We start from the raw sequence: 25,761 nt of genomic DNA on the forward strand, positions 1-25,761 counted from the left end.
GTCTTAATATTATTTAACAACTTCAACACATCCTCTCTCTTGACATCTACAACCTCGAGAACATTACCCCTACCAGCACTCCCTTCCGCATCATCAAGACCCCTCTCCCTGGTGAATACCGAAGAGAAGTACTCATTGAGAACTTCTCCCACTTCCGCCACCTCCAGGCAAATTCTCCCACCTTTGTCCTTAATCGGACCTACCTTTACCCTAGCCATCCTACCCTTCACGTACTTGAAAAAGGCCTTGGGATTTTCCTTAACCCTACTAGCCAAAGCCTTTTCATGTCCCCTTCTAGCTCTCCTCAGCCCTTTCTTAAGTTCCTTCCTCGCTACCCTATATTCCTCATGGGCCCTGTCTGAACCTTGCTGCTTATACCTCACGTATGCTACCTTCTTCTCCCTAACAAGTCGTTCCACCTCTCTCGTCACCCACGGTTCCTTCACCCTGCCATTCCTTCTCTGCCTCACCGGGACATATTTATCCCTAACATCCTGCATAAGATCCCTGAACATTGACCACATCTCCATGGTACATTTTCCTTCAAAAAGGACATCCCAATTTACACTCCCAAGTTCTCTCCTTATAGCCTCGTAGTTCGCCCTTCCCCAATTGAAAAACCTCTTGTCCTCTCTGCACCTGTCCCTGTCCATGACAATTTTAAAGGTTATGGAGCAATGGTCACTGTCCCCCAAATGCTCACCCACCAATAGATCCTTCACCTGTCCCGGTTCATTTCCTAAAACTAGATCTAACATGGCATTCCCTCTAGTCGGCCTGTCAACAAACTGCATCAGGAATCCCTCCTGGACACACTTAACAAATTCCGTCCCATCTAAACCTTTGGCACTAAGCAGGTTCCAGTCTATATTTGGGAAGTTGAAGTCTCCCATTATTACAACCCTGTTATTTTTGCTTCTCTCCAAACACTGCCTGCCAATCTGCTCCTCTATATCTCTACTGCTACCGGGGGGGGGCCTATAGAATACTCCTAGTAGAGTAACTGCTCCTTTCTTGTTCCTTAATTCCACCCATACGGACTCTAGAGATGATCCTTCTACAACATCCATCTTTTCCACAGCCGTAACAGTGTCCCTGACCAGTATCGCCACCCCTCCTCCTCTTCTCCCCCCTTCCCTATCCCTCTTAAAACACCGAAAACCAGGAATATTCAATATCCACTCCTCTCCTGGCGTCAGCCACGTCTCAGTAATAGCCACGATATCATAGTCCCCCATACTTATCCAAGCCCTCAGTTCATCCCCCTTATTCCTGACACTTGTTGCATTTAAGTAAACACACTTCAATCCATCTACCTTACTACTTTTATAGCCTGTATTCTGCTTCTCCTTCCCCAAAGCCTCTCTACCTGTTTGATCTAACTTTTCCCCATTCCCTTCTTCCTCTGACCTACTCCTCCGGTTCCCTTCCCCCTCACAAACTAGTTTAAACCCTCCCGAACCACCCTAGCAAATCTCGCCGCAAGGATATTGGCCCCCTTCTGGTTCGGGTGTAACCCGTCCTCTCTGTACAGGTCCCACCTTCCCGAGAAGAGATCCCAATGATCCAGAAATCTAAAACCCTCCCTCCTGCACCAGCTTCTCAGCCACGCATTTATCTGCCACCTCCTCCTATTCCTGCCTTCACTATCACGTGGCACTGGCAGCAATCCTGAGATTGCTACCCTTGAGGTCCTGTTCCTCAATTTTCTGCCTAGCTCCCTGAACTCACTCTTCAGGACCTCATCCCCCTTCCTACCTATGTCGTTGGTGCCAATATGGACCACAACTTCTGGCTGCTCTCCCTCCCGCTCAAGAATCCTTTGGACCCGATCAGTGACATCCCGGACCCTGGCACCTGGGAGGCAACATACCATCCGGGATTCATGCTCACTGCCACAGAACCTCCTATCTGTTTCCCTGACTATGTGGAGTATGTTGGCTGATGCAGTGCCATCTGTTGATCAATGTCTCTGACTCTGCTTTTGACCACACCCGAATGGAAGTCCAGGACTTGCTGAGGTTTCAACAGCTGAAATCCAGTGATTCCAGCCAGCAGGATTTGCCTCATTCTAAAACTTAACTCTGAAATGGCTAAATGGCAAAGAAAAAATGTGCTTTCCCTTCAGATCTGTGAATTTTTTCTGACGACATCTGCCAATAATTTCTTACTGGTAAAGAGTCTCCTGCATTGCTGCCTCTATCTATAACGACATTTCCTTATCACTGGATTTCCAGAGATCAGACATTTCTATAGCCTGCAGTTCCTAGCATTTGAACTGCCTTCCTCAGTGTTCCATTTTTGTTATTTCCTTTTATGATTAGAAGATTTAAAATTTCACACATCCTTGTAAAAGTATTCTTGTAGGATACGGTCAGTTGAGTCGGGCAGCTGTGGAGGTTTGACTCGGTGGGGTACACAGTTGCTAATGATGAAACAGGGTTCATAAACATTTTTGAAGACCTGCTTTTGTCCTGTGTACTAAATCATGTAAGTGGCATCCAAGTGTGTCCTGCCACGTGCACTGGGGTTCCCCAGGTGTTAGCATATCAAGTGCAGAAGTTTGCCTGGGAAAGTTGTGCACTGGGTGGAAGTCACTATGAGTGTATGACGACTTTCGTCCATCCCATTACAACTGAATTATTTTCTAATTGAAATTAAATTTAATTGCACACAAGAACATGGCTTTTAGGCTGCTTTGTATGTTTCAAATTATTTTTGTTTTGAATGAAATTGGAAAATGATTGCCTTGAGGTTTGTGTTGATGTTTTTAAAAGCTAAGTCTTTCCAGCTAATGGCTTTAACAAATCCACACTTACAGAAATTGAATGTTGGATCCTATTGTATGCTATTATGCTGAAAATAAGAAGAATTGGGTTTGAGTGTAATCAAAAACCTTAATTTGTTTTGACATCTAGGTAAAAGGGCTGAAACTATTCGTAAGAAATGGGAGGAAGCTTTCATGGAAGCAGCATGGAGACAGCCTTCTGTAGTTCTGTTGGATGACTTGGATCATATTGCTGGTTGTGTCTCTGCTTCTGAACATGAACACAGTGCAGAGGCTATTCTCAGCAGGCAGCTTTCTCAAAGTAAGTATTTTGGTATTTTTAATGCTTTTCAACTAACAGACCAACAGCATTGAAATGGGATCCTAGCACCCGAATACTTAGAAACCAATAACTTTGGCAACAATTCATATTATTTATTTAATTGCATAGTGAAATGATTTCAGAAATATGTTTGCTATCTTGAAGCCATTACATTTACTGGTCATTGGTGCTGCAGTGCTTGATGATAGAATGTTGTAAACTCGCCATAATATCTTGTTTGAGTTTGGACACTGTATTTTACATATAAATTACTTGCCCTCTGTTGATGGCTCCATTATATCAAATGAATGATTTTGTTATTTTCTGGTTTAAAACTTCAAAAAGAAAAATCAATGCTTAAGAAAATTGGAAACTCTTGGGAGCAGAAATCACTTGGAAATGCTGCAGGTCTGTTGCCAAACTCCTGGCCAGTCCCAACTCTGCTGTGATGCAGGCTTGTTCAGAAAACGGGGAATCACCTCGTTGGGCTGGCACCAGCTGTGACCTGTTGCAGGAACATCCATTCCAGTAGGGAGGCACGGTTGCAAGAGCCCTAGGTATATACTGGGCAATTACACTTTATTTAAATTAACAGAGCTTACTTAAAAGACACAATTGTAATTGTTGATCAATTTTTAAGTTTTTGGATATTAAACATAAGAAATAGAAGCAGAAGTGGGCCAGTTGGCCCTTTATGCCTTTGTCACCTTTCAGGAATATGCTGATATGTTGCGGGATTGAGTTTAAGAGCCGTGAGGTGATGATGCAGCTTTACAAAACTCTAGTTAGGCCACACTTAGAGTACTGTGTTCAGTTCTGGTTGCCTCATTATAGGAAGGATGTGGAGGCGTTGAAGAGGGTGCAGAGGAGATTTACCAGGATGCTGCCTGGATTAGAGAGTATTGAATATGAGGAGAGGCTTAAGGTGCTCGGGCTTTATTCACTGGAAAGGAGGAGGATGAGAGGAGACATGATAGAGGTATCTAAAATACTGAGAGGAATAGATAGAGTAGACAGTCAGCGCCTCCTTCCCAGGGCACCAATGCTCAAGACGAGAGGGCATGGCTTTAAGGTTATGGGTGGGAGGTTCAGGGGAGATGTCAGGGGGAGGTTTTTCACCGAGAGAGTGGTTGGTGCATGGAATGCACTGCCTGGGGTGGTGGTGGAGGCAGATACATTGGACAGGTTCAAGAGCTTGTTGGATAGGCATATGGAGGAGTGTGGGATGGGGGGATATGCGGGAGGAAGGGGTTAGGTAGAGTGAGGGTGGTTTGATGGACGGCACAACGTGGTGGGCCGAAGGGCCTGTTTTGTGCTGTATGGTTCTATGGTTTAATATCAATTAATCTCTGCCTTGATATACTCAGTGACTAAGCCCCCGCAGCCCTCTTGAATTCCAAAGATATCCTACTCTTTGGTTGAAGGAATTTCTTCTCAACTCCGACTTGAATGGCCAACTGCTTATTTTAAGATTGTGATCCCGATTTCACGTATGCCAGCCATGATGAGAAGCATCAACACCAGCTAACCTGTCAGGTGCTTTAATCTTGCATGGTGATCTCAAGGTTATTAGTGCAGTCTGCTTAACTTCTCCTTATGATAAACCCACCATCCCACAAATCGATCTGGTGAGCCCTCCGTCACTATTCTATCCTTCCTTTCGTAGGAAAATCAGACAAAATATTCCAGATGTAACTGTACTTGAATCCTCTTGCAAAACATACATTTCCCTTGCTGATTGCTTGCTGAACCTTCACTTTTACTATAAGTGATTTGTGCACGAGGACTCCCATGTCTCTCTGAACGCCAATATCTTTCGATCTCTCACCATTTTAAAGACGTTCTACTCCCAGCTTAAAGTAGGCAAACGTAAAAGAGGCGGACAACAGAAGAGATTCAAAAACGTCTTAAAAGCCAAAATGAAGAAATGTAACATCGACATCAACAATTGGGAAACCAATGCCAAGGATGGAAAACTCTGGCAAGCCATCATACAAGAAGGAACAGCAACTTTCGAAGCCAACAGATGTGCAGAATTAGAGGAAAAGAGAAGAAAATGGAAAGAGAGGCAGCAAGAACCAAAGCCCGACCTGCCATCTGGAACTACCTGTCCTGAATGCAGAAGAACTTTCAGAGCCAAGATTGGGCTCATAAGCCATTTGAGAGCCCATAAATAGATCATCGGAACGAAGACCATCATCCTCGACCTTGGAATAGCCACGACGATTTTAAAGAGATATTCCATCTTTCTATTTTCTACTGAGTGGATGGCCTCTCAATTTTTCTGCATTATATTCCAGTTACTGTTCAATATGAGGGCTATTTAGAGAGATTTCTACAATTTGACAGGTTTGAAAGCTAGCTAAGCCAGGAGAGTGTTACTGTAATTTTCAGTTGTTTTGTGGGTAGGGCTTGTTCAGCCCTTCCACTGGACAGCATGGCACATATCTTGCTATGCGGTTCCTCTCCACTATACAAGACCTGATCGTTTAGGATTGGATCTTATTTACATGGTAAGAGAACACCAGTGGATCTGCAAAAGGCTTGTACCTGCGCTGACAATCAGTGACGAGGGTGAGCAGCTTGTCGTTGCTGGAACTTCTGGATTTTCCTGTGCCTGTGGTGTGCTCAGCTGTATCACACTGCTTTGATTCGAGAATGGTTTCTTTAGCAATGCAGAAATAGCTTGAACAGATTTGCTGTGGTTTGAATTGTGTTGCTAATGTGGAGATCTGTATAATCTGTTTTTGTTCCAGTCTTGAAGTATTTGGTTGCTGAAGCAGTTTCACACGGGACTGTCATTGCACTGATGGTCACAAGCATTTCTGAGCATTCCCTGCATCCCTCCCTAGTTTCTGCTGAAGGATCTCACCTATTTCAGTGTATTCAGAATATTCCACTTCCAGACCAGGTAAACCAATTTAACAAATACTTGACACCAAATCTCCCTACGTGGTTCCCAGAATTGTATATTGTAATGGTGGAGCGGACCATGCTCACCTACAGCTGGCAGTTCTTTAGAGAAATGTTGGCTGTCTGCCTCTCGCTGGTCAGCTTCTTGGATTTCTGCACATTGAAATCAATGTTATTCATTTAAGTCTTGGTGCCAAGAATCCGATGGGCTGTATGTTGAATGCTGCAAAGCCTGACCTCTGCGCTCACTGTTGAACCCCACATTGAAATGTTATTGCACTGAGCTGATGTAAGTTGTGCAACCCCTGAGTAAAATGGTAAGTGCAGGTCGGTGACTTATTTATGCAACCCCTGAGTAAAATGGTAAGTGCAGGTCGGTGATTTATTTATTTTTCATTGTTTAACTCCGTGTAGGAAAGATGTGGAAGGTTTAGAGAGGGTGCAGAGGAGATTTACCAGGATGCTGCCTGGATTAGAGAACATGTCTGATGAGGAAAGGCTGAGTGAGCTAGGGCTTTTCTCTTTGGAGCGACGGAGGCTGAGAGGTGACTTGATAGAGGTGTATTAAAATTGAGGGGCATAGACAGAGTGGACAGCCAGCACCTTTTCCCCAGGGCAGCAATGGCCAATACCAGAGGACGTCCATTTAAGGTCAGAGGGGGAATGTTCAGGGAGATGTCAGAAATAGTGTTTTTTTTTATATAGGGTGGTGGGTGCCTGGAACGCACTGCCGGGGGTGGTGGTAGAGGCTGATACAATAGGGACATTTAAAAGACTCTTAGGCACATGAAAGTAAGAAAAATGGAGGGTTATGGGCTGTGTAGGAGGGAAGGGTTAGATTGAGCGTGGAGTAGGTTTATATAGGTCAGCACAACATTGTGGGCCGAAGGGCCCATACTGTGCTGTAGTGTTCTACGTTCTAACTTTACCTTCATATTGTTAATGAATTTCTAGAACATTAATGTGTTTTTAATTAAGTGTATAATTTTGTTTTTGAAGTGTTATAATTAAACCTATTTGAACTTTTTAAAACGTCTCTGAGTACCAGTCATAAAAGTAGTTCAAAGGACATTGATAACAGAGAGCTGTTAAAAAGCCATTGGGGTTGTTGAGGGCGAGGCCTAGAGGGCTAGTTGTTGTTGGCAGCCTGCCCTGCTTTGTGGGAGAATTCTTCAGGAGGGAGGATCGGTTCAATGCAGACGGGTGGATGTAGCCAGCATTTTCAGGCAGTGGACCAGATTCAGTACTGTCCAGTGTGCCGTTCATGAACATTTTGCTATAGTACAAGGCTTGGCACCAAGAATTAAGATAACAACGTCTTTTAAAGGTACTATAAAGCATGAAGTATTTTGATTTTTACTACTTTGGGTTCCTCTTTCCATAACAGGGTGCATGTTGTCTCTAATGGTGAGAATACATGGAACTTGTAGAATGTACTCATTTTAAGACTAACCAAGTTGAAAGAGGGGTATAGGCATTTGGTTTCCATTCCATTTAAGATGATGAAAACAGGTTTATTTACTGGTTTGGGGGGGTGGTGAATGCAACAAATTGGCCCCACGTTATGGAATTAAAATCGCTGGCCAGGAACGGTTACAACCTGATACCATGCCTGGGAACCATGACGCTAAATCATTCTCTTGTAGCCTCTTGTAAACTGCCCCTGGAGTTTGGAAGGAAGTGGAAGCCAAAAAGGAAATATCTCTGGTTTGTCTTTTTATGGTAGTGGTATGTGATTGTTTAAATTAAAAATAGCGTGCTTGTGGCTTTTTCATTATTTTTTTTGGAAATTGATGGTTTGGAATAAGAAATTTCATGAAAAGTACCCTAAGATAGTTCACCTAATAAATCAAGATTAAAATTAGTACTTGGAGACGTACACGTTAAATGAATATATTTTTTGATTTCTAGGATCACAGAGTACAACTATTGACCTCTGTAATTCAAAATAAGACTATTATTTCATTGAAGACGTTACAGAGCATTGACTTTCAAAAACTGGCTAAAGCTACTGAAGGCTTTGTAGCAAGAGATGTTGTCATGCTGACGGAGCGAGCTCTGCACTCACATTTATTAACTGGCAAAAACAAAGAACAAGGTATGTCTGTAAACTGGCATCCAGATAACAGCAGAGAGACACAAGACTGCAGATACTGGAATCTGGAACAACAAACAAATCTGCTGGCGGAACCCTGCATTGAGTAGCATCTGTGAGGGGAAAGGAATTGTTAACATTTTGGGTCAAAACCCTACATCAGGAGTCGGACAGGCTTTCGAGCTGAAACGTTGACAATTCGTTGACCCCCCCAAACAGATGTTTGTCGACCTGCTGTCCTCCAGCAGATTGCTTGTTGCTCAAAGTAACAGTAGGTTGTTAAATGGAAATGCTGTACCAGTTCTTGTGTAATACTAATATTTGAAATTAAACTGTTCTTTTTAGGCTACCTTTTATATAGAGAAGAAATAATTTCTAGTGACTGCAGACAAAATTTTCTGATCCCTTCACTTTTTCATGTCTTTTGTTGTCATTGAACGCTGACTGCTGTATTACCCTACGACAGAGAAGGCCATTCAGCCCATAGTCACACAGGTTTCCAGATCAGTCTGATTTTCCCCGTTGCTTATTTCCTTGCAAACTATTCTTTCTTGCATCCCATTAACACCTCACTGATTCACATCCCATGCACCTACCCACACATACTAACACCAGTTTACAGTAGTCACTTATCCTAACAACCAGCATGTCTTTTGTATGTGGGAAGAAACTGGAGTCCTAGGGGAATGTCACAAAGAACATATATACTCCACACAACTTGTATTTAAAGCCACTGAATTTTCCAAAAATTACATGTGCATTTCCTGTTTACAGAGCCTTATCTTTGGATGTGAATTCTTTGATTATCAAGTTCATATCTCGCTTTTTAATGAAAACTGTAATCCTTTTCGCTATTTTTTTCCCACCCCCAGCTTTTTCCTCTTTTCCTTCTTTGTTCCCTGGCTTCACCGAATATAGGATCCTTTTATTTTGTACTTGCTCAAAGGGTATGGACTTCGCAGACTGAGCCAGCATTTAATTGCCCAGCCCTAGCTGCCCTTGAGAAGGTGGTGGTGAAGGAACAGCAACATATTTTCAAGTCAGGATAGTGTGTGGCTTAGAGGGCAACTTCCAGGGGGTGGTGTTCCCATGTTTTTGTTGCCCTTGTCCTTCTGGCTGGTAGAGGTGGTGGGTTTGGAAGGTGCTGTCTAAGGACTCTTGGTGAGTTGCTGCAGTGCATCCTGTGGACACTACAAACTGCTACTACTGTGTGTCAGTGGTGGGGTGAGTGAGTGGTTATGGATGGGGTGCCTATCAAGTGGGCTGTTATGTCCTGTACAGTGTTTAGATTCTCTTTAAATTAATTACAAATTGATTGAAATATGCATACTGTGTGTGTGAAGTGAAATCTCAGGTGGACATACAGAATTTTTGAGGGTGGCAGGACAAGATTAGGCTTTTTCTTCAAAAAGAAAACATGTAGGATCCTCAGTTTGTCAAATGGAAGCGTAGCCCTTGAGATTAACACCCTTCCCCTCGTCTCACGTAGTTATGAGATGTTTGGAATGGAAGAGGGAGGGGTGAAAAAAAGTTATCTGAAAACTGGTACTTTCCCAACCCCTCTCCAAAAACCTGCCTACTGTCGATATTATGACAAAGAATTTTGAGTGTGCAAGTGACCCTGGATGTGTCATAAATCTATTTAAACCTGGCTTCCAGTACTCAATACGGATAATGTGGTTCTTCAGGAATGGTTCTAATTGGATTGAACTGGGAGATGTATATTGTTAAGGTAAATTTATTCTAGAAATGCAAAATGATTGATATTTCTGTTCGGTAAATGTTATATCTGTAATTTAATAGGAAATGAACTGCATGATGAAAGCTAATTCTTCCCCATTAATTGTCTGAAGACAGAAATAAGCAGTTTTAATCCAATATAAGCATCTATAATCCAGCTTGTATACTATTTGCCAAATTAAAGACAAACTATTGTATATTTGACTACTGAAATACTAAAGCAAGTATTTTTGCAATGTTTTTATTTGCAGAAGTACATTTGACAACGTTGAACTTTCTGCATGCCCTTGATGGATTTGTACCAACTTCTCTAAGAAATGCTAACCTTCACAAACCCAAAGATTTGGGCTGGGACCAAATTGGAGGTCTGCATGAAGTCAAGGAAATCCTTAAAGATACCATTCAATTATCTGTCAAGGTATACGTCCAATAATACTGATGTCCGGTCTTCAGTAAAACCTGAGATTACGTATGAATTTTCATATTTGAGTCTTTACCAGAACGAGAGAGATTCCCATTTGTTTATGTGCAGTTGGAAAGTGCCCATGGATTGGAAAATTTCTAAATGCCTTGATGAATTTCATGGAAATGTCGGAAGCCAAGAACCTCATTGCTTTAATTTTATTTGAAGTGCTTGTCAATTAATGTTGCTTTCTGGACCTCAAAAAAAAACCTACACCAGATAGAAACACATACCAGTGTCAGAGAGAGAAAATGGGGACACAGATGTGTGAGTGGAAATTCCAAAGGCCAAAGGGTCAACAGCTGATGGTATCTTCACTAATAGTGGAATAAAGAGAATTTGGATGCAGACAAGTTGAATGGAACCTAGTCACTGAGGGTTGTTGGGTCACACAGCTAAGAGAAAGGCACGGCGGTGAAAAGATTTGAATGTGATGGTTTATTTTGATGTGTTGTTAGACCAGACCCTTTTTTTAGGACCGTGAGCACAAGAGTGATAGCAAAATGATACCTGAATGAGAAGACTGATCAGATGATTGGGAGAGATTTGAGGGATTTAGCAATAGAATTGATGGGTTATGATACAGTACTGTCCAATAACAACATTAAAATTTGTTTCCTTTTCTAGTGTGTTTTTCCATCCTTTTACTCAAATGAGTTTAATTAATTTTGAATATATGGAGCTTAAAAATAAAGAACATTCAAAAGTATTTTCAATTTTTTAATCTAAATTTTATCATTATTAACTTCATTATAATATTTCCATTGGTAACTCATTAAAAGGTATATTTTAAACTTGAATAATAGGACTTCTGAATTTAAATAATTAAAAAAATAGAATATCCAAGTGACAGAAGAGTAACTAGAATAAAAACACATGTACAACTAAAAGCAGAGTGAAGAAGATACTGAAACAGGTCTTTGCCCCAAATCATTGGCCACCTTTTTATACCAGTGTGGCCGCAGATGCAATGTGCCACTGAGAACTCTGCTTCCAGCACTTGGGCATGGTGGAATGCAGGGAATGAGTTGCCTCAGGGCAGGTTAATGGCTGTTCTTACAGAGAGACCTTGCCTCATACCCACTACCTACCTATGAGTGCACCTGGGGCAAATGAATGTTTGTGACATTCACAAACATGCTTGGAATACTGGTGACCTGCCTTTCAAAAACAAACGGTGGTTTAAAATAAAATAACTATTTCTTTTACATTTCAGACACTGTGAAAATGGCTAAAAGAAATTAGAAACAGAGGAACTGACAATAATTAAATAAACTTCTGCCCAGAGCTGATATCCTCCCATTTATCTGACTTTGAATAGGACCTGCTGTGCTTGCTGCAGAGCAGGTCCCTTGGCCGTTCTTCCCATCCTGAGATCAGAGAAACATTGGCACTCTGAGGAGTCCACTGATGCAGCACATGGGCAGGCAATTGTCTGAAGTTGCCACAACAATTCAGGTCAGCATCAGAGCTGGAATCTGGGATTCCCCTGGAGAAATGCAGATAAATTCTGATATGCAGTCAGAAGTTCTGGACCAGTAAATTCCATTTGCTTTGTGAACAGCAACAATTTGCATCCATCTACCTCCTGTTAATGTGGTAAAGAATGGAATCAAGACAAAACATTTTCTTAAAAAAATTATGGCAAGTGATAAAGTTTGGTCAAAAAAATAGGTTTTGTGGTGTATCTTAAAGCAGATAAAATACAGTGACGGGGTTTAGAGAGACTACAGAGCTCAGGGCCTAGGCAGCTGTAGCTGGAGCTGGTAATACCAGGATAAGGAAAGTTGGGATTGCCCAGGAAGTCAGAAGTGGAGGATCATGGAGGTTTGAAAAGCTGGTGAAGTTTACAGAAATGGGGAGGGTGAAGTACAGAAAAGTTTGAAGATGAGAATAAGAACTTGTTCAGCATTGGGAGCAAAAATTGGTTGGGCAAGTACCTGAATGATAGCTGAAGGCGTGGGGAAAATCCTAAGAAAGATTAGTGGTCCAGGACCAATGCACATTGAATCACCTGTTTGGAAATGCATCTCAGCCATGCACAATTCACTTGATTAGGCAGCTTGCTTCACAAAGACACTTATTTGAAGAAATTTTTCAATCATGTTGAGAAGATAATTTAGCAAACATGCAGTCTTTTTTTTTCCCTAAAGCAGGGAGTAAATTTTAAATGAAATATAAAACTTACTTTTTAAGATTATGGTGTCTTTGAAATAATACATCTTTACAGTATCCGCAGCTGTTTGCAAAACTACCCATCCGAATGCAATCCGGAATCCTGCTGTATGGAGCACCAGGAACGGGAAAAACGTTATTAGCCAGTGTCGTCACCAAGGAGAGTGGAATGAACTTTATTAGTATTAAGGTACATTTAATAACCGACACTACCATGAGATGTTGAATGTACTACGCTAATAATTTTATATCACATGGGTACTTCTGCATAAACTTTATCGCTGCCGATTCCATTCTGTAAAACCATTTCAGTACTTCAGTTGGGTTGATAATTTTTGCTCTTCTAACAATGGATTTCTATTGAACAGAACATTTAATCTATCATTGAATGTTCATTTCATTTTTTTGTACCAAAATGACAAATCAAAGGTTGAGGAATGCCTTAAAATGATGTGTTAAAACTGTTATCTGTGCTTTGCCAGGGCACTGATTACAACATCCTCCCAGTGCTTTAAATCCCTGAATGGTCTTGCCCTTCCATATTTCTATAACCTCCTTCATGTACATCCCTTCCTTCGCTGACCTACATTCTAACAATTCCAGCAGTCGTATGTTCTTTTTTTTTGCCCTATCTTTAGCTGCAACATGAAATATTATCTCCTAAACCCTCTTGCATCTCTCTAATACTTTTTCCTCCTTTTAAAACTATCCTTCAGTTTCACTTCTAGGACTTAACAACTGGGTAACCTTGGGACAGATTTCTTGGTGGAGGAAGTCTCCACTTCCTTTGTGGAAGATTTTTTCAGGAGGGAGTGTGTTTGTTGTAGTAGGAGAACATCTGTTCCCAATATTAGACATTGATATTACAGGAAGCACTATTTATCTAGTAGCCTTCCTAAACTTTGGGGTGTTACAAAACAACTTACAACCAGTGAAATACTTCTGATACGTTGTAGAAAATATCACAGCTAATTTGTACTCTGGAGGATCTTGTAAATAGAAAGGAAATAAGATGATTTTGTGATATTGGTTGGTTGATTTGTAAATGTTAACCAGGGCTGCTTCAAGTTGTGTCGTGGAATCTGTTGGATCCACCTGAGGGAGTAAATAAGGCCTTGGTTTAACATCAACCAGACAGATCTCTTAACTGTTCAGTGTTCCATCAGTACTGCACTGAAGTGTTGGCTGACATTATATGCTTTGGAATGGTAAAGTAAATTGGTTTATTATTGTCACATGAACCAAGGTACAGTAGCAAAACTTGTCTTGTATACCGTCCATTCAGGTCAATTCATCACACAGTGTGAGGTAGTACAAGGTAAAACAATAACAGAATGCAGAATAAAGTGTTACAGAGAAAGTACAGTGCAGGCAGACAATAAGGTGCAAGGCCATAATGAGGTAGATTATGAGGTTAACAGTCCATTTTATTGTACTAGGAGACCATTCAATAGTCTTACAACAGTGGGATAGAGCTGTTCTTGAGCCTGGCGGTAGGTGCTTTCAGGGGCTTTGTTATCTTCTGCCTGATGGGAGGTGGGAGAAGAGAGAATGTCTGGGGTGGGTGAGGTCTGGAATGGACTTGAGTCATAACCATTGAGCCAAGGGTAACACTGAACTGGATATGTTACTGCCCAAGTTAACTTTCTCCCTTAGTCTGCTGGCTTTTTCTGACATTGTTGTCATTAATAATCCTTCATAACCCCAAAGCTGCATGCTAAAAATAACAGACAATAAGCATACTGATCTGAACTGCCCCCCTGAGTTGTTGAAATTCCTGATATTGTTTCCTTTGTGTTCATGTATGTGTTCGATATCGTTAGCTTAGAACTCCTCCATCCTGGGGGTAGAGAAAGTGACACCTGGATCACTCGCTTATAAAACTGAGCAGAATAAGAGTTAGGGAACAATCATTCCTCTTAAATGGAAGAGTTGTTACATTGGGGGTAAAGACTATAAATTAATCACTAAATTTATATAATTCCACAGACTTCATCCTTTTCCTGCAGGGCCCTGAGCTGCTGAGCAAATATATTGGTGCAAGCGAACAGGCAGTTCGTGATGTTTTCAGTAGGTACGTTGTAATTGTCCATGTATGTTGATTAATTCAGTTTGTGCTTTGCAATAATAACTACTAATGCTGTATTTAATGCTTCACTGGTCCGATGGCTACAGCAAACTAGGGAGAGAACATCGATTGTTGTAACAGTTAGGTTCATGGAGTTGCTTTTAACCTCCGTATCATGGTTCGAGTTTTTCCTTTAATACAGAGAATTCTCTGCGTGTGCTGAGAGTAAAATATTTGCTAAGAGAGTCTGCAAACCATGGCATGGAGTTCGCTGTCGTGCAAATTTGGCAGCAGAGACCAGAACTGAAACCAAGTGTATCAAGGGGACTTGTTTGGACTAAGTCAGGAATTAGAGGTATAGGAAGTCGGAGCTGGGTTTCTGTTACATAGGAACAGGCCCTTCGGCCCACGATGTTGTGCCAAACTAATTAAACTAGTAATTAAATGCCTAACTAAACTAATCCCTTCTGCCTGCACAATGTTCATATCCCTCCATTCTCTGCACATTCGTGTGACTATCTGAGAGCCTCGTAAATGTCTCTCTCGTATTTGCCTCCACCTACCATCCCTGGCAGCGCATTCCAGGCACCCACCGCTCTGTAAGTAAATAAATAGATAAATTAAAAGAAACTTACCCACACATCTCCTTTGAACTTGCCCCCTCCCGCCGTAAATGCATGCCCTCTAGTATTAGACATTTTGACCCTGGGGAAAAGATACCAGTTGTCTATCTATGCCTCTCATAATCTTTATAAACATCAGATCTTCCCTCAGCCACCACTGCCCCAGAGAGAACATCCCAAGTGTGTCCAACCGCTCCTTGTAGCAAATGCCCTCTAATCCAGGCAGCATCCTGGTGAACCTCGTCTGTACCCTCTCAAGCCTCCACATCCTTCCTATAATGGGACAACTAGAACTGAATGCAGTGCGGCTGAACCAGAGTTTTAATAAAGCTGTAATGTAACTTCCTGACTCCTGAATTCAATGCCTTAACTAATGAAGGCAAGCATGCCATACGCCGCTTTTACCACCCTATCAACCTGTGCAGCCACTTTCAGGGAGCTATGGACTTGGACCCCAAGATCCCTCTGCACGTCGACATTATTAAGGGTCCTGCCATTAACAGTGTACTGTGTCTTTATATGTGACCTCCCAAAGTGCAGCACCTCACATTTGGCCAGGTTAAACTCCATCTGCCATTTCTCCGCCCATATCTACAACTGATCTATATCCCAATGATCTGCATCCCCTTCGGCAGTCTTCTACACTCTCCACAACACAATCTTTGTATCGTCCATGAGCTTACTAACCCACCCGTCCATGTTTTATCCAGTCATTTATACATATCACAAACAGCAGCGGTCCCAGTACAGATCCCTGTGGAACACCACTAGTCATGGACCTCCGAGCAGAATGAGACCCATCGACCACTGTCTTCTATGGGCAAGCCAATTCTGAATCCAGAGTTCCCCAAAAAACTTGACTTCGTTGGAATCCGACCTTCAGTGGTAGTGATGACCTGATTTTGCTCTGATGCAGCAGCTTTCCAATCCCGCCAGAAGCACCTAGTAGTTCATCGATGTGATCACATTTGGAAATGGCACACTGCTGCTGCTGCTGCAAGCAAGTGTTTCATTGCACCTGTGCATACACGTACTTGTGCAGGTGACAATAAACTTGACTTTGATCTTTGGTGTAGTGGACTGATGGAGTTTCCTAAGTATGTTATTTCTTCTGCTTCATGTTTATCAAAATAACTCTGGTTAGACCACACTTAGAGTACTGTGTTCAGTTCTGGTCGCCTCATTATAGGAAGGATGTGGAGGCGTTGGAGAGGGTGCAGAGGAGATTTACCAGGATGCTGCCTGGATTAGAGAGTATGGATTATGAGGAGAGACTAAAGGAGCTAGGGCTTTACTCTTTGGAGAGGAGGAGGATGAGGGGAGACATGATAGAGGTATACAAAATATTAAGAGGAATAGATAGAGTGAACAGCCAGCGCCTCTTTCCCAGGGCACCAATGCTCAATACCTTAAAGCCATGCCCTCTTGTAATGGGTGGGAAGTTCAAGGGAGACGTCAGAGGGAGGTTTTTCACCCTGAGAGTGGTTGGTGCATGGAATGCGCTGCCTGGGGTGGTGGTGGAGGCTGATACGTTGGTCAAGTTCAAGAGATTGTTAGATAAGCATATGGAGGAATTTAAGACAGAGGGATATGTGGGAGGAAGGGGTTAGATAGTCTTAGGTGTGGTTTGAAGGTTGGCACAACGTGGTGGGCTGAAGGACCTGTATTGTGCTGTATTGTTCTATGGTTAAAATATATTGTCACTTGTATGAATGTTAAATTCCCAGAAGCAGATTAAACACACAAGTTGTTTCAGCTGGTTTTTAAAAAAAACTGGATTCTGAAAAAAGTAACAGAATTCTTCATTTTGATCTTCAGGGCAGAGGCAGCCAAACCTTGCATTCTTTTCTTCGATGAGTTTGATTCCATTGCACCTCGCCGGGGCCATGACAACACTGGGGTGACTGATAGAGTCGTTAACCAACTGCTCACACAATTGGATGGTGTAGAAGGCTTGCAAGGTATTGCAATTTTTGGTGTAATTGACAGAAATGCTTAAAATTAGTGAGATATCTTAAAGGAGAGACCAAGACTGCAATTCCTGCAGTAGAGTCAAAGCAATAGGAGGGAATAAAGCTTAGATTTAGAGGAATATCGCTTCCCACCCCCTGTCCCACCAGTGGTTGTAAGGTAGTGGAATGCATGTTAGTGCTGGTGATTGAAGCAAATTCTCAGTGGCTGCCTCTCAGTAGTTCTATAACCTTGGAGTCAGCCCACATCATTGACTTGAGTACAGAAGTTGGGTTAGCACTTGTGTCTTAACCTAAGGCTGCATTGATAGATATCCCTCAAACAATCCCAGGGCAACATTTGGAGTCCTGGGCTATATTTACCCCTCAAAACAACATCACTAAAACAGATTCTCTGGTCATTTGCACATCTCCTACCTTGCTTCAAGTTTACATTGGCAGCTGCATTTTTACCTTACAACAATGACTTTTCTGTAGAAGTACTTAGGATGTCTGAAAGGAAGTTTCAGATGACTAAAGCTGTGGAAAAATATTTTGTGTGCAAGTTCTTTATTAGGAAACAGGGCTTTTCTACATAGTTTGTTGGATGTAGCTGTTGGCCTAAATATGTATCAACTGAAGTCAAATCAAATTGAAAGATCACCACTAGTCATTCGGTGACTCACGCTGAAGTGTCTTTTATTTCCTTGAAAAAGTGAAGTTCTCAAACTGGGAATTTTTGACTGAGTGTTTTCTGCTTTCATTGGTTAATATAATAATCATCTACAATGTTGTCTACAGGAGTCTATGTTTTGGCTGCCACAAGTCGTCCAGACTTGATTGATCCTGCTTTGTTGAGGCCAGGTCGTCTCGATAAATCTGTGTACTGCCCGCTTCCTGATCAGGTACTGAAACCGTTTCAGGACTGTCGTGGGGAAAGGAGATTTGCTTTCACGGGAAGTATTCAGGGTTTAAAGAATTGACTTTGTGAAAAACACTGCAATTAAATACTATTTTGCAAGCAACACACTTTTGAATACTTTCAAGTTGAGTTTATTGTCATATGCACATGTGAATCACAAACGTTTCCATGTTAGTATGTACTGCACAGATTCACAGGTAGGCTGTGTTATAAACAAAATTGGAATAATTCTTTATTTTAAAAATAGCTTTAAATGTTATTGGAAGCTAGCCGTGACTTTTAGTTCTGGTAGATAAAACCATTGAGCTTAATTGGCATATTTATTAATGGGACCTTTTACCACTGTTATTTAGTGTGGAATCCCTGTGGATATGTGCCTTTGAATTTTTTATACATGCATAATCTTCTACAACATAGCAGAGTTTAAATGATGCAGTTATATGATATATTAGCATATGGTGATCAACAAAAAAAATCAGCATTTGCCTTGATCAAATTTCTGCTGGCTCCTGGTAAAACAGTCTGGTCACTCCCACAGCCCAGCACATTGTTCTTTCAAATGCTGATCCAATTTCCTTTTCTGACACTGTTTCCACCACCTTTTTATTGGCATTGAATTCCAGATCATCATTGCCCTCTGAGTAAATGATAACATTTGTAAATCCCCCTTGAACCTAATGCCTAAAATTTGAAATGTGCTCCTCCGTTCTTGAACCACCAGCTATAATGGGTACAACGTCCCTCCATCTGCCCTGCATAAACCAGTTATGATTTTTTACACCTCCATCAAATCTCTCAACTACCTTTGTTCCAAGGAAAACAACCCAGCTGTTAAACTTGTAATTGAAGTCCCTCAACTCGATCCATTCTAGTAAATCTGTCCACTTTTGAACCTTCAGATCCTTTGTCAAGTGTGGTGTCCAAGCTTGGATACAACCTTTCAGTTGTGGACTAACCAGTGTTTGAAAAGCTTCAGCGTAACTTCCTTCATTTTACACTCAGTGCTTCCGTTTATGAATCACGGCATCCCATTTGAATTCCTTCTAGTGTCTAATTTCTAAGACTTCTGACAGCGCAATGGACCATGTGCAAAAGTAACTGCACAGATCGGAAAAACCTAAATTATGAACTCTTCACGATGATGTAGCAGGATTTTATGCGGGGTTTTTAGGAAGTTTGTTAGATAGGAGGAATATATTTTGTTCAGAGTGTTGACATTCATTTATACAGCCAATTAAATTTGGAGTGACTTTGAATGATCTATGAATTTTTGAGGGGCCATTTGAGGAAAAACAAGCGCTTTGGGCTACAAATAATGTTTGTGCTAAGATTTCTTGGATCGACTGAGTGCCTGATGCATGTTAAAAAACCCTTTGCCATATTTGAATCTCTGTAGCAAGCTACTGAAGACTCTGCACCCATCTGTAGACTTTCTATTTGCCCAGCGTGGAGCTCCATGTCTCTCCGTATGTCAACACAAGGCCCAAGAACATGCAGTTTAGTAGAGCCTAGGGTTAGGGCCGATGAATGTGAGAGGAGCACCACTGGTACTTAACCAGCTTCCAAAGTTGCTGCTTGTTGCATGTCCAACTTGGATGAACGGCTGGTTCAAGTTATCTAAAGAATCCAGATTTTTCAGACCTTCAAATAACTTAACTATTTTACTGTGAGGGAAAAATCACAGCCACCCTATCAGCAAATGTTTTGAGGACTGTAAGCTGTACTTGCACTGAAGGGCATTTCACTGTAGATGTTTATATTGGTGATGAGTTCTCTTTACTGCACATGAACCAAAAACCATGCTATATAATAGAAATGTTATTGGGTGAGGCTTATTTAAATAAATCTCATTTCATCCATTTAATTTTCATTTTTTCCTCCCTCATAATGCGGTGGAACTGCTCAATAGATTCACCGGCCTCCTGGTGTGACTAGGTGGTGTTTCTCTGGGACAATCAAAGCCAAAGTCAATCTGCTTCTTACACTCCACCATGAGAGCTGGGAGTACAGCTTGCTTGGATTTGTGAGCCGAGGCCAGTTTCATTGCCTGAGTTCTTCCCCAAACAATGGGGGGTGTTGCTGGGACGGTTTACCCTGGAGTGAAAGAGGGGGTTTATAAAGTCATGCGGGGCATAGGTAAGGTGGATGGTTGTAGTCTTTTTCCCAGGCTAGGGGAGTCTAATACTAGAGAGTGCAGGTTTAAGGTGAAGGGGGAAGAGATTGAAATGGGACCTAAGGGACAACAGAGGGTATATGGAACAAGCTGCCAGAGGAAGTAGTAGAGGTGGGTACAATTACAATGTTTAAAGGACATTTGACTGGTACATGGATAGGGAAGGTTTCGAGGGATATGGGCCAAACGCTGGCAAATGGGACTGGCTGAGGTGGACAACTTGGATGCCGTGGACGAGTTGGGCCAAAGGGCCTGTTTCCGTGTTGTATAACTCTATGACTGTGTACCAAAGAGGACAATACAGGTGTTCCCAAACAGGAAGCCATGGATGAACCGGGAGATCCACTCCCTACTGAAATCGAGGACTGCTGCACACAAATCTGGTGATCCTGACCTGTACAAGAAATTGAGATATGACATTCGGAAAGCTATCAGGAATGCCGAGAGACAATACCGACTCAAAATAGAGTCCCAGACCAGCCGTCAGTTATGGCAGGGCTTACATGCTATAACAGGCTACAAGACGAAGATGGGCTGCGTAGGTAACAACAGTGCATCCCTTCCTGATGAGCTTAATGTGTTCTATGCACGTTTTGGACAGAAGGGAAGTGGATTGTCACCACCCACCTTGATAGCCTCCAATGAAACTGAACCTGTGATCACAGTGGAGGACGTAAGATCAGTCTTCCGGAGAGTGAACACGAGGAAAGCACCTGGCCCAGATGGTGTCCCTGGCCGTGTGCTCAGATCTTGTGCTGATCAGCTGGCAGAAATATTTGCAGACATATTTAACCTCTCCCTGCTTCACTCTCAGATTCCCACCTGTTTTAAGAAGACCACTATCATCCCGGTACCGAAGAAAAGCAAGGTAACGTGCCTCAATGACTACCGACCAGTGGCTCTGACATCCACCATCATGAAGTGCTTTGAGAGGTTGGTCATGGCACACATCAACTCCAGCCTCCCAGACAATCTCGACCCACTGCAATTCGCCTATCACCGAAACAGGTCTACAGTGGATGCCATCTCCCTGGCCCTACACCCTGCTCTGGAGCACCTGGACAGTAAAGACACACCTACGTTAGACTATTGTTTATTGACTACAGCTCTGCCTTCAATACAATAATCCCAAGCAAACTTGTCACCAAACTCTAAGACCTGGGACTCAACACCTCCCTCTGTAACTGGATCCTCGACTTTCTAACCAGCAATCAGTGAGGATAGGCAGCAATACTTCCGGCATGATTATTCTCAACACTGGTGCCCCACAAGGCTGTGTCCTCAGCCCTCTACTCTACTCTCTATACACTCATGACTGTGTGGCCAGATTCTGCTCTAACTCCATCTACAAGTTTGCAGATGATACCACCGTTGTAGGCTGTATCTCAAGTAGCAATGAGTCGGAGTACAGGAAGGAGATGTAGAGTTTAGTGGAATGGTGTCATGACAACAGCCTTTCCCTCAACGTCAACAAAAGAGCTGGTCATTGACTTCAGGAAAGGGGGCGGTGTACATGCACCTGTCTACATCAATGGTGCTGAGGTCGAGAGGGTTGAGAGCTTCAAGTTCATGGAAGTGAACATCACCAATAGCCTGTCCTGGTCAAATCACATAGATGCCACGGCCAAGAAAGCTCACCAGCGCCTCTACTTCCTTAGGAAGCTAAAGAAATTTGGTTTGTCCCCTTTGACACTCACCAACTTTTATCGACGCACCATAGAAAGCATCCTATCTGGATGCATCATGGCTTGGTACAGCAACTGCTCTGCCCAGGACCGCAAGAAACTGCAGAGAGTTGTGGACACAATCCAACACGTCACGGAAACCAGCCTCCCCTCCATGGACTTTGTCTTTACCTCTCGCTGTCTTGGCAAAGCAGCCAGCATAATCAAAGACCCTACCCATCCGGGTCATTCTCTCTTCTCTCCTCTTCCATCAGCTAGAAGATACAGTAGCCTGAGGGCACGTACCACCAGACTTAAGGACAGCTTCTACCCCACTGTGATAAGACTATTGAACGGTTCCCTTATACGATAAGATGGACTCTGACCTCACGATCTACCTTGTTGTGACTTTGCACCTTATTGCACTGCACTTTCTCTGCAGCTGTGACACTTTACTCTGTACTCGGTACAAGTGACAGTAATAAACCAATACCAAAATGGTTTATATCTTATAAGTTCCATTGTAAGCTAACCAGTTCTGCCAATAAGGATTCAAAGTATTGGTATAAACTGTCTGCCATAGAGTTCCACGGTACCTTTCCAACCTGGAGCTACCTCAAATTATTCTCAAAATTCCAATTATTACAAGTAAACAGATATTGGGGTCCATTTTATTTATTGCGGTGTACATCGTCAAAAAACTCAAGTGTTGCTATTCTCTCTCGTCCTGTTTGTGGCTGGCGTTGCTTCTTTGATAAAAGGAACATGACTTAGGGGAAAATTGCAAATTGTGCATCATTACATTTATCAAATACTTAGCGTTTTATCATGTTTGTCTCTTTCCCCGCCAGAGTCTACTACTCGGATCCTATACTCAGGAAATGTGGTCAGTCATTTACAACTGAACTGAGACATTTCTTTACTCCAGTGGGTTGGGAATTTTTGGAATTCTCTTTTCCAAAAGGCTGTGGATACTCGGTCAGTAGGTTCATGGGCCCAAAGGGAATCTGGTGGATTTTTGGTAGAAGATCCTTGTTGATCTTATTGAATGCCATGTAGACTCTGTGCTTACATTCTTTCAAACATCTTGCTGTACTTTTCCTTCAGTTAATGCTCAGATATATACACAAAGTGTATGCAAACCATTTTGTAGCTTAATTTTGAATTTGATTACATTACAAAATAAAGTTCATGCCGTGTGCTCTCCCTCTCCCATTTTAGGTGGCACGCTATGAGATTCTGAAGGCATTGAGCCAGACTTTACCTTTAGCGGATGATGTTGACTTCCAGCAAATAGCAAGCATGACAGAATACTTTACTGGGGCTGACCTGAAGGCTTTGCTCTGTAACGCCCAGCTGGATGCCATTCACAGCTCTCTGTCTAGTGTACTACGAGTAGGTAATCTTGTACAAGAATATTTAACTCATTGATGCATGGGAAGAAATGAAAATGTAGTGTCTCTGGCTGTATTTGTACTTCAGGGTTAATATTAACATGATCCGGATTCCTATGCATGCTGACAATTAATTTGCAGTGTAAACACAGAGTTACAATTCAAATCCCGGCTGGAAAGAAAAGGTGTGGAACACCTTGTTCCTCTTCAACTGTGATGTGCAAATCACTTTACCACTTCAATTGACCAGCCATGCAATGTCAAATCTAATTTACTTCCTAATCGGGGTCATTTGGTCTCAGGTACTTTTTAAATGCATCCTGCCTCAATTTAAGTGTTTAGTGCAAAGAAATGTTCCTGTTTTCCCTCTGCACTGTTAGCTCTGCACAACCTGAAAAGGGTGATCAAGTTTCACTAGCCAGAACCAGGCAACGTAGCTTCTGCTTTGCTTGGTACCTGGACTAGAACAACTTGTCAGTCTGCACACTGTGTTGACATGCATAATCACCTGAATTTTGGAAAAGGAATACATTCATGTCTTATAGCTCAGTGATTTTAACTAAGAAAATACTGACATATCTTCAGTATGGTATGGCATTTTATTTATTCCATAGGTTTTGTGCTGTCAGACATTCGATCTTGGATGAACCACAATTTTTTCCAGCTATGGGAAGAATTAGTAGGAATACAGAGCATAGAAGCAGCCATTCAACCAATTTGTTCGATGTCAGCATTTATGCCCTGGTTGAAGCTCTTCCATCCTTATTTATTTCTATTAGCATCAGCCTCTTTCTTCTTCTTATCTAGCTTTCCCTTAAATGCATCGATACTACTCCTCCCCTCAACCACTCCTGGTGGTAGAAAGTTCTGTGTTCTTTTCTCTAGAAATAAATGTTTCTTCTGCATTCAGCTTTTTTTTATTTGCTGACTATTATATTGACTGCTGCTATCTTTGGTCTTCCCCACATGGAAAAAATTCTGTTTATTCTATCAGATTCATTTGTTGTTCTAAATGCATCACTGTGTACTAGAAATGAGACCCAGCCTTTTCATATCACCTTGTTGGAAGCAACATGTTGGTTCTGGTGTTGCCCTGTAAATATGTTCTTATTCACCACTTTGTGTGTTTCTGTCTCCTTTTCATAATATGGTGATCAAAATTCTACATCAGGCTGGGCTTTAAGGTACTATGCCCGTTTAGCAGAACTTTACCAATTATTATTTTGTATTTAGAATAAAACATTTATGACCTCAATTGTGTATTAAAAATCACACACCAAGTGTATACCACTCTGCAAGTTAATTCTCATGTAATTTGTTGAATGTCAACTTAATCTTGTTTTATAGCAATCTTTTTAGATGTTGTATTTTCAATTCTGAAGTCTAAGTCAGTATTATAAATACTGAACAATTATAGTTATCCTTAAACTTGCCTCTAGAGGATCCCACTTCTGTTTTGTCCTGCAGCCAGCCAGCTATCTGTGAATCCCATATGCTCTACTTCTAAGCATCAATTGTCACGGCAAATTTTACTTCATTCTTGAATCTTTTGAAGGAAGTCAGTTAGATTGGTATAGTGAGATGTTTGCTTTTGAAAACCATGTCAATCATTAACATTGTGTTTAACATATTCCTCCTTTGAATGATTCTAGTATCTTTCCTGCCGCTGATAAGCTGATTTGTTGTTTCCTGGATAGAATTTTGGGTATCCACTAGAACTCTGGCATTATATCCTTTAATCATTTATTAAATAATGGTAATAAAACCTCTGTTAGCTCTTCTCCAGACTATTTTAAATATATGCTGCATTGACAAGAGTTTATCCTCTGTTAGTTCACTTTATTGAATATTTTTCATTCTTTTAAATGTGATTGTACCGTTTCTAATCTTACCTTATCTACCCTCTAAAACTGTTCAACATTTTTGCCATCCTGTTATCACTTGACAAACTTGTATCATCCATTGCTCAGTGACTTCTCATCCCTCCACAACTTTATTTTTTATTTATGTGCTTGTAGATATCTTGTTTCACTCCTCAGTTTTAATTCTTTGGTTCCTCTGCTTTCCATTTTTATTTCAGTTCACTCTTTGTGTTATCATTGTCTTAGGCTGCACTCTGCTGCTGTTCATGTATTTGGTAGACTTCTCATTCCTCAGTTTTCCCCAGTGTTTATTCATTCATGCTGCCTCTTTACTATTAAGTTCGTTTCTGTTTTAAAAGACAATGCATTTATCTAGAATTTTGACTGGTATTCTAAATACTTGCCAATATTGTTCATTTTTATCTCCCAAGTTCTTTTGTCCTTCCTGGTCTTCCTCAGATTAATGTTTGGATACCTGTTATTTTAAGCTCTCTCTTATTTGCTCTTTTATTCTCCTGTTAGTAGTAAATGTGGAGCTACTTTTCTTGGTCTCTAGTTGTACAGTTGTCAACAACTTCATTTCATCTGCCCTGGCCTTGCTACCTGAGTAAAATCTCCAAGCATGTGTCTC

General features: G+C 41.6%; 1 protein-coding gene across 2 annotated transcripts in view; it reads left to right on the forward strand.

Moving 5' to 3' along the window:
• The window catches only part of pex1 (peroxisomal biogenesis factor 1), a 73,597-nt gene that overhangs the window by 34,384 nt on the left and 13,452 nt on the right, over positions 1–25,761 (forward strand). The window contains exons 12-20 of one of the 2 annotated variants that reach the window (XM_052016050.1): positions 2,919–3,089; positions 5,846–6,000; positions 7,914–8,100; positions 10,089–10,255; positions 12,531–12,665; positions 14,485–14,549; positions 16,985–17,127; positions 17,917–18,020; positions 23,096–23,269. In XM_052016050.1, coding sequence (XP_051872010.1) covers positions 2,919–3,089; positions 5,846–6,000; positions 7,914–8,100; positions 10,089–10,255; positions 12,531–12,665; positions 14,485–14,549; positions 16,985–17,127; positions 17,917–18,020; positions 23,096–23,269 — 1,301 coding nt within the window. Of the gene's footprint in view, positions 1–2,918; positions 3,090–5,845; positions 6,001–7,913; positions 8,101–10,088; positions 10,256–12,530; positions 12,666–14,484; positions 14,550–16,984; positions 17,128–17,916; positions 18,021–23,095; positions 23,274–25,761 lie in introns of both variants that reach the window. The other variant, XM_052016051.1, reaches the window with a different exon arrangement.

Source organism: Pristis pectinata, chromosome 5 (genome assembly GCF_009764475.1).
Source record: "Pristis pectinata isolate sPriPec2 chromosome 5, sPriPec2.1.pri, whole genome shotgun sequence".
NCBI lineage: Eukaryota > Metazoa > Chordata > Chondrichthyes > Rhinopristiformes > Pristidae > Pristis > Pristis pectinata.